General features: G+C 43.1%; 1 protein-coding gene across 1 annotated transcript; it reads right to left on the bottom strand.

Annotated features, from left to right (window-relative positions):
* Nucleotides 1-824: 824 nt before the first annotated feature.
* On the bottom strand, nt 825-3,161 carry LOC117496409 (tripartite motif-containing protein 35-like). Its single transcript, XM_034148069.1, has one exon. It carries the CDS (start codon nt 2,902-2,904, stop codon nt 1,507-1,509), a length of 1,398 nt encoding a protein of 465 aa, XP_034003960.1. The 5' UTR covers nt 2,905-3,161; the 3' UTR covers nt 825-1,506.
* Between the last annotated feature and the right edge of the window lie 6,650 nt (nt 3,162-9,811).

Genomic DNA, 9,811 nt, shown 5'->3' with positions numbered 1-9,811 from the left:
GTGTTGAATTTACTTTAAAATAGCAGATCACTGTGATTCGGCTTAGTGAACGTGTGTCTCTTCTCCGCGGCTCCTCCGTGCAGAGAGGCCCCCCCCGTTGACAATTCACGAGCGTCTAACTCTCTCCCCCCTCCCCCGTCGCACCTTCTAACAGAGCCCCCCCACATATCAAATCCCAATTTAACCCCTGGCCTCTGGAGCAGAAATGAAAGAGTTTTAAAAATGTTTACGTTTTGGTATGTTTTTAGGGAAATGTTGTAATATTGCAACGTTGGCCTTAGGTGGGAGCAGAATTTCTGTATTTCTACTCACATTGTCTGAATAAATATATTAAACAACTAAGGGTTCATTTGCAGGATTGATTGCTTACTTAGCCCTATATCAGTATATAGCATGAATAATAATCACACATCACTCATATTTGTTATGAATAATCATTTATCATTTATTAAATAGTAAGTCGCTTTGGATAAAAGCGTCAGCTAAATGCAATTTATGAAAGCCTCACTCAGGATTTTTTTAACAAGTGTTTTTATTGCTCTTGGGGCATTAAAAACAAGATTTTAACTTTAGTTTTTTATATAATATCTGCATTTTCTCTTGTGAAAAACTAAGTCTTAGTTTGGCCATAGTTATTTAATATATAGCGCCATCTCCTGGTTAAACCCTGAAATTGGAAAATAGTGGGAGGGCTTAACATTCCCGGATACTGGTCTTTGGCAGGTCTTAGGCAGGTAACTGGCTGGTAGTAGGCAGGAAGCTGTATGCTGGCGTCCGAAATAAGATGCCCCATCTGTAAAGGAATGAACAAAAGGAGAAACTGCTGTCTTTCAGTGGACCACAAAGGTCGACCTGTTTTTATTGAATTTAACTCGATACACAGTTACATGTGATTAAAAAGGATAACATGTTTAAATGATAAAGACAACAAGCTGAATTAGAGGAAACATGTGAGGAAACCTAAAAACATTCTACACATTTCTATATCTGAGGAAACACACATCATTATAATATGCAAACATGATAACATCTAGGTTAGAGATAGGAGGCTAATAAACTCTGGGCCTTTTCTGAGGTTAACTTTCAGTATCAGTGGCACAGACACACATGATGAATTACGTTGAACAGATGATTTAAAATAAAATCCCTTTTACACAGGAGACAACATCTAAGGGTTCTGACTTTAAGTCTTTAGGTATACATGAATAATATTTATGATATCAAAACAATACATCTGCTGATTAAACTTGACCAAACAATCATCATCATCGTCATCGTCATCATCATCATCATCATCGTCATCATCATCGTCATCGTCGTCGTCGCCGTCACCGTCGTCATCGCCATCGCCATCGCCATCGCCATCGTCGTCGTCGTCATCATCGTCATCGTCATCGTCATCGTCATCGTCATCGTCATCATCGCCATCACCATCGCCATCGTCATCGTCATCATCATCATCATCACCATCGTCATCGTCATCATCATCATCATCATCATCATCATCTATTCGTGTTGTTCTCCCCTCACAGAGATCTTCACTGGGAGAATCTGCAGTTCATCCCCAGTGTTAATGTATGGAAACAGCCTCTCAGTGAAAGTGTGTGTGAAGGTGTGTATGTGTGTGTTAGTCTCAGGATCAGAGAACGTCAAGGTTCCTCCGTCCCAGTCCAGATCCACTCTGACCCTCTGGAGCTCCTTCTGAAATGGGAGAACAACACTTCGATGTAGTGAGGAGTCTGCAGAGTATTCACCATCGCAGAACCACATTGTCCATAACCCAGACTCAAAGTCTCCCTTCCTGATCCTATCAACAGACTCTGCTAACACTCCCAGTTCCCAGTATCCACTGTCCCCGACCTGGACGTCCCAGCTGTGAGTCCCTGAGGCAAAGCCCTCAGAGCCCAGGACAGAGAAATATAAACCATTAAGCCTCTCTGGATTATTAGGAAGTTCCTGTTCCTCCTCTCCTGCTCTCACAGAGGTCAGACCTTCAGACACGATGAGGTTTGAACCGGCAGTGTTTGGGTCCAGGATCACAGGGCAATAGGACACCATGTCCTTCATCTTGCTCCAGATGTTGAAGCTGAGGTTGCCCAGGTGTTTGGCCTGGTCTATCAGAGCTCCTGAGGGCAGCTGTGGATCCTCCAGCAGGGGGCGCTGCAGCCTCTCCACTGCAGCCTTGTAGTTGTTCAGGAAGGAGACGTCTTCAGCTCTCAGCTCCTCCTCTGTGGCTCTGACTGTGTGTGAAAGAGCTGCTATCTCTCTGCTCACAGCCTCCATCTTCTTCTTCATCATCTTCCTCTTCTGCTCCTCTTCCTCCCTCAGTGCAGCCATCCTGGCCTCCTCTTCCTCTTCTAGAAACTGGTGAAGCTTCTTAAACTGCTCCTTAATCTGCGTCTCTGTGTGTCGAGCCTGGACCTTCAGGTGTCCTGTTGTTTGATCAAAGTCCACTTGAACTTCCTCAAAGAGCTTCAGTTTCTTCTTGAAGGGCTGCAGAGACTTCTGGAGCTTCTCTCTGAGATCCTGAGCAGCTTCATCGATGGGTCTGAATCTGTGGTTGTTGTGTGTTCTTGAATCTCTGCAGACGACACACACTGGCTGCTGATGGTCCAGACAGAAGAGTCTGAGTCTCTCAGAGTGCAGACTGCAGAGAGCCTCTGGAGATCTGTGATCTCTCTCCTGTAAGAAACTCTCACACAGGTTCTTTAGCACCAGGTTAGAAGGAGGCTCTGACCGTGAAGATCGTCTCTTACAAAGTGGACACTCTTTGATCACTTTCCCCGTCCACCAGCTCTGCAGACAGTCTCTACAGAAGCTGTGGCTGCAGGACAGGACGACAGGATCTTTAAAGACTCCATGGCAGACAGAACAGCAGATATCTTCCTCTAATCTGGAAGCCATTTATTCTCCGAGTGAAGCAGAAACCCAGCAGCAGCCGCTCCCTGAAAGTTACTTCCTCTTTGACTTCTGGTAACACTCTGGTTCAGTGTGGATTCAGCAGCTGCTGGAAGTGGAAGTATTCCAGTTTCCCTCCTGTAGCCGGCCTCTCTCAGGGGAAGTGCTGCTTTCAGTCTAAAGGTGACTCTTATTGTCCGTCTCTCTGTGAGTGAGTGTGTGTGTGTGTGTGTGTGTGTGTGTGTGTGTGTGTGTGTGTGTGTGTGTGTGTGTGTGTGTGTGTGTGTGTGTGTGTGTGTGTGTGTGTGTGTGTGTGTGTGTGTGTGTGTGTGTGTGTGTGTGTGTGTGTGTGTGTGTCAGCAAGTACACAACACGCCCACCTGACGACACTACGGTGGCTGAGAGACGTTGATACCGTACATGGCAGATTAAAAACGAATTGCAAATGTTATTGTAGCATTTTAAGCAACTATTAGGCAAAAATAATTAATAATCTAGTCTATCCGTTTGAAACACAACAGTATATGACTTTAAGCACAAATCATTTTGTCTAATTAATAAATTAAAACAAAAAGGGGGCTGAGTAAACTTTATTTTTTAGTACACATAAAATAGGTAATAATGAGATCTATTAATTATGTTTGTCTAACTGCTACACATGCATTTATACATACATGTAGATATTTATGAACATCTAAATATAGTTGTTAAAGGTTTTAAGATATAAATAATCACATCATGGGGTCATTAAGGTTTCAAACAGGTTCATGTGAGGTAGGCCTACTATAACATGAAAACATGAGCCTGTAGTCTGGTCTGTTATTGATATGGGCTGGACACCCCTTCACAGCGATCATCATTGACTTTCTTTAGACCAAATTAGGAGGGCCAGTCAGGCCACTAATGAGCTCAATCATTCACATGTATTATTACTTTATAAATTAAGAGTACTAGGGGTCTATTTCAAAACCTTTGAAGGAATCGTCATGCATTCTGAATGTTTCTGTACTTTAAAAACATCATGGCTCAAGATCCTGTTCTTGTTCAAGATGATTCACTCATTTGTGAATTTAACATCCATATTCACTCAAAGCTGAAACAACCTGAAAGCATTGCAGGCCTAAAGCTCCTCGTCAGTGACCTATATTTAATTTCTTCCATCAAACTTTAAAAATGGCAAACAGCATGTTTTTAAAGATTTAATCTTTTAAGAAACAAAAAATCAACTTTGAACAGAAAGGTTTAAAAACACGTTTTGAATGCAAATAAACTTGAAACATAAACCTATTTGTCATTTCAGAATTCACTTGTATTGTCTGCGTGAAAGGCACAGTAGGCTATGAGCGAATACATATCAACATTCAAAAATGACAAAGTCGTACCATATATACCATGTGCTACTGTCTAGGACTAAGTATGGTGAGACTTTTCAGAGACCCCCAACATAACAGTGCCAGAGACTGGCGACCCGACGGGATCGTGATCTCCAGTGTGCTGGGCAGTGTGGCGGCGGAGGGAGCCCAGGGCACCACCGGAGGAGAGGCGAGCGATGACCGCAGCATCACCGTGGTGCAGATAGGGCAGAACGGGGAGTACCTGGCCCGCCCCCCGCACAGACTGAGGGGACTTGTTACACGGAGCCCATCACCGGGGAAGCTGCCGGACCGAGAGTTTGATCCTGCCTGCGGCGGCAGAAGGCGGTCTACTCGGCCTGCCCTTGGCTCTGGGGTCCCTCCTTAAACAAATAAATAAAAACCTTTTAAATGAAACGTTCATCTTAACAGATAAGATTTGATCATTTATTTTAAACGTCAGGCCTACAGCATGGCCACAAACCCCATCTACAAACAGAGGCTCTGTCCTCATTACCTGATTGCATCCACCTGGGTTACTTGGCTCAACCCAATAACTTTATATAAGTTTACTTTAAACCACAATTAAAATAATATAATTATACATATGTAGGCCAACATGTCTACAGTATAGCAACTAATACATGTTTTAAATAAATAAACATTCAAATGTGAAAGACTCCTTCAATGAATATTTAAAACTTACACAAAATCAGATTCTTGTAAAGATTAGAGTACAGTTCCATCTGTCAAGCTAAGCAACACACTCTCACTCCATAAGCGTCCAGGAGCGACGCTTGGTCAGGGTCCCGAGGCGTGCAGTTGGGACGCTCCTAGGCTCCTTCAGCTTCATAAACAGACGCACATAGCTTTCAACTGATTGCAATGTATTCCCATCGGCGGCGGGATTTGACGCTCAGGGAAGCACGGCATTCGTTTGCGTGGGAGGCTGTTAAAGGCAATGTGAGCGTCCATTCCCATTGGATAACGGAGAATTGTACACCCGGAAGTAAGTATTCCCCTTACTGTCGATTGATTTGACAGTGATATCTCCACTACTCATCAACTCAAAAACACCAGATTATCTTGTTAATTAAACGACATTGATAGGTTTTAGTGTGTGTTCAATGCTTTTGTCACGTTTTCCCCTTCAATTCTGAGAAACAAGTTGTTTTCTATGAGTTTTGGATGGCCGAAGACATTACATTACCCACAATCCTCTGTAGCAACCATAGACTGTATAAAACAATTAAATAATACATTATTCCGAGTGTGCTTGCTTTTCTCTTTGAAAGTCATCACATAACTGCATTGTAATACACGTTTCGGCTGCATTAAATATGACATATCTGCCGTAGTTAACTCTATGTATAGAGCCCTGATGACAAGACTTCTAGACAAACAGGAACTGCCGCCAAAACTGAAAACTTGACGTGGATCTTAAATATATAAGCAATTAAACAACATCTTACATTTCTTTTCACACAATACGTCTCCTTGCAGTATCAACACTAATTCGGCTGACTTTTATATTTGATCCAATTGGTAGATAGGCTGTATTTACGCCATAACGGTGCACAGCTGATAGAAAGGGACACCTACTGGTTAAAGCACGTTATTGCATTTTATACGTCCTCCGTTTTGTTATATTATTATAGGCCTATAGAGTCGTTATTCATTTGTTTTAAAGCTCAATAAATAACAAAGAAGACCTTTGACCGGCACTTTTCTAATTTTGTCCAGAAGATTTAAACTTTAACGGACATCTTGACCGGCGAAAGAAACTGAAACTGAAACTCTGCGGCACGGTCCCCTCGTTCCTTGGAAGAGGCGGAGAGGTGGGTGTTTGTCATCTGCTGGTGGACTAACCGGAGAGAATTACAGTGCTTGCCTCGACGGGGAGGGATTGCATTGAATTAAAGCAGCGGGAGCAAACGCTTGCCTCGGGGAGGGAGAAAGAAAGCCACACTTTTGTGGCAGACTACAGCGCCACTTACAGGCCTGGCATATGTACTACAGCGTCTCCAGCGCTTTCGAGCGGCAATGGCCGGCCGTGGCCCAACCCCACATTCCCCTGATTGGTGGAGTTGGCCCAATAGCCGTAGCGCCACTTTACTGACGTCAGGAAAGTGTTCAAATCTGGATCAGTTTTGATCAGATCCGTTGCAGCCCCTTTTTTAGAGATTTGGGTATGGAGGAAAATAGAGAGGGTTGTGTTTTCTGACACTTGGTGAGTTCCCTGGAACACCGGGGACACATATTCATGTAGAAAAGACGTACACAAGTGCATTTTGCATGATAGGTCCCCTTTAAGTAAATTCTATTAATTTCCGATTTATTTATTTTTATTTACCAAATTAATTTCCCAATTTCACTCGAATATCAAAACATTTATGATTGTTTCTGTTTTTGTGTGTACAACCCTCTCCCCCAGCTCCTTTGTCACATGTGTTTTAACCCACATTACTCGTCAGTGTGTGTGCATGGAGGAGATGTGTATGAGTATTTCCTGTTGCAGTGCACTGTGTGATGTAGTTCTGTTCTCCACCAGGTGGGGGAGCTCTACCCTGCAGGAGGCGATCAGAAACTATAGAGACGCTGCAGTCCATCTGCTGCAGGACCCCAGCTGGGACCAAAACCTCCATAAAGTCTGGGACCAAAACCTCTATCTGAGACCAAAAAATCTATCTGAGACCAAAAAATCTATCTGAGACCAAAACCTTTATCTGTGACCAAAACCTCTATACAGTCTGAGACCAAAACCTCTATCTGACACCAAAACCAACCTTTTTTAGGGTGAGGGCTACTTTTAAAAAATAAAACAAGTCGGGGGCTACTTTTACTCCTCTTTTCTTTTCTTTTTTGCAGTGTATATATTTAGCACATTTTAACATTATGATATGCTGACCTTTAACCTTTGTTTGCTGTTTGGGTCTGTGGGACCGCTTTCAGTGTTTACTAAAAGAACATGTATGCAATCTAATTATTTTAACCTGCTTTATTTGGGGGTGGACGGGCCTCACCTCCTCCAGGGGGGTCCTCACCTCCTCCAGGGGGGTCCTAACCTCCTCCAGGGGGGTCCTCACCTCCTCCAGGGGGGACCTCACATCCTCTAGGGGGGTCCGGGGGCATGCACCCCCGGGAAGATTATTTTTGAATGTTGAAGTGAAATGCATCAATCTGGAGCGCTCTGAGCCCCAGATGAATTGATGGAAACAGCTCTCAACACTCAGATGAAAGAGAGCTGTATACTTTTCAATAATCCAAACATCTTTAGAATATGATCACAACCAATAACAAATCATTTAAACTGGTTTATTCTTATCTTATGTTACCTATAGCATGCTTTCTTTCTTTTTATTTATGTTTATTTTACTAATCACTCCCCTTTCAAACTGTTTTTTGGTTTTTTTACTGTCCTATAGTACACATTGGAATGATTTATTACTTTATCTATATTAAATAGATAAAGGTGTGCTCTCCCTAGCTCTCTCTCTCTCTCTCTCTCCCTAGCTCTCTCTCTCTCTCTCTCTCCCTAGCTCTCTCTCTCTCTCTCTCTCCTTACTAGCATCTCTCCTCTCTCTCTCTCTCTTCTCCCTCTCTCCCTAGCTCTCTCTCTCTCCCTCCCTCCCTCCCTAGCTCTCTCTCTCTCTCTCTCTCTCTCTCTCTCTCTCTCTCTCTCTCTCTCATCTCTCTTCCTCTCATCCCCCCTCGCTCTCTCTCTCTGTCGTCACTCGCTCACAGAAGGGGGAGGGATGTCCTGTGTGCTCCTCCGTGGCGATGACGTCTGCGTTAAAAATAATAATAAACATATTTGTAAAGTGGGGGGACACAAACGGGATTTCGAAAAGAGCGGGGGACATTTCCCCCCTGTCCCAGGTGGAAATTACGCCATGCGTGTGTGCGTCAAGTGCAATAAATATATATGCAAGTTGCAACACACACAGTAAAACTCTGCCCTATGTGGCACCTCCCCGCTGATTTTCCTTCTGGCAGAATCTACACAACACATCAGCCCCATTGAACAGCCTATCATGCCAGCCTATACAGCACATGTGGCCCACATTGCTTTTCTTCCAGACTGCAACGCTGGTCCCGCAAATCAAGCAAGAACGTGATTGGTCGATATTCATTGTGGGGGTGGGGGGAGGAGGGGTGTTAGATAGATATAGAGTTGTAGTAAGTAGATAGAGTTCGCTATGATTGAGGTTTCGTTTATGCATAGGGTAGATTCTTTTAATTACATTTCCATTTTTGTTTTGTGTATTTTATACATTTTGGATTTGCTTGGCGAGCTATTTTTAGAACATGCCCCGCGGGCGACTCACGTTGCCCCTGCGGGTGACCAAGTGCCCGCGGGCACCGTGTTGGCTACCCCTGCTCCATACAGTCTGAGACCAAAACCTCTATCTGATACAAAAACCTCTATACAGTCTGAGACCAAAACCTCTATCTGACACCAAAACCTCTATACAGTCTGAGACCAAAACCTCTATACAGTCTGAGACCAAAACCTCTATCTGAGACCAAAACCTCTATACAGTCTGAGACCAAAACCTCTATACAGTCTGAGACCAAAACCTCTATCTGAGACCAAAACCTCTATACAGTCTGAGACCAAAACCTCTATACAGTCTGAGACCAAAACCTCTATCTGAGACCAAAACCTCTATACAGTCTGAGACCAAAAATTCTAAAAAATAAATAAAAATTGTATAAACGATTAAATAAATTATACTAAATAAATAAAAATGTGAATCCATTAAATGAAATGAGCAGCAGCTGGAAAATGCAAAAATAAATAAATAGTATTTAATAAATAAAAAGCTTTATTATTATTTCAGTTCAGTAGTTTCATGCAGAATATACATAAGCATTAAGCAGCTGGTAAAGATGATGGAGCCTTATATACATTTATATATATATATATTTATATATATATTTGTTTTATTGTTATATTTTACAATATATATATATAAACTTGTTGTTGTTCAGCTTCTTTGTTTCTCCTTTTTTTAATTATTAATAAAGGTTATTTTACTTCTCCCACTGTTGAATAATAAAACATTTAACGTCTTTCAAAATTATATTATTTTTCCTGCTGTAACTCCTGTTTCCGTCTGAACCAATCACCATCTGGGAGTCAAGCTGGAACCAATCACCGTCTGGGAGTCAAGCTGGAACCAATCACGGTCTGGGAGTCAAGCTGGAACCAATCAGCGTCTGGGAGTCAAGCTGGAACCAATCACCATCTGGGAGTCAAGCTGGAACCAATCAGCGTCTGGGAGTCAAGCTGGAACCAATCACCATCTGGGAGTCAAGCTGGAACCAATCAGCGTCTGGGAGTCAAGCTGGAACCAATCACCGTCTGGGAGTCAAGCTGGAACCAATCACCATCTGGGAGTCAAGCTGGAACCAATCACCGTCTGGGAGTCAAGCTGGAACCAATCAGCGTCTGGGAGTCAAGCTGGAACCAATCACCGTCTGGGAGTCAAGCTGGAACCAATCACCGTCTGGGAGTCAAGCTGGAACCAATCACAGTCTGGGAGTCAAGCTGGAAC

This window comes from Trematomus bernacchii, unplaced genomic scaffold (assembly GCF_902827165.1).
Source record: "Trematomus bernacchii unplaced genomic scaffold, fTreBer1.1, whole genome shotgun sequence".
In the NCBI taxonomy this organism is placed as follows: Eukaryota; Metazoa; Chordata; class Actinopteri; order Perciformes; family Nototheniidae; genus Trematomus; species Trematomus bernacchii.
Note: the sequence above shows the minus strand (reverse complement) of the source record. Positions and strands in the feature narration are given on the sequence as shown.

What these genes read in the sequence shown, in the direction of transcription:
- LOC117496409 (XM_034148069.1), bottom strand. Translation starts at nt 2,904, where the DNA reads ATGGCTTCCAGATTAGAGGAAGATATCTGCTGTTCTGTCTGCCATGGA.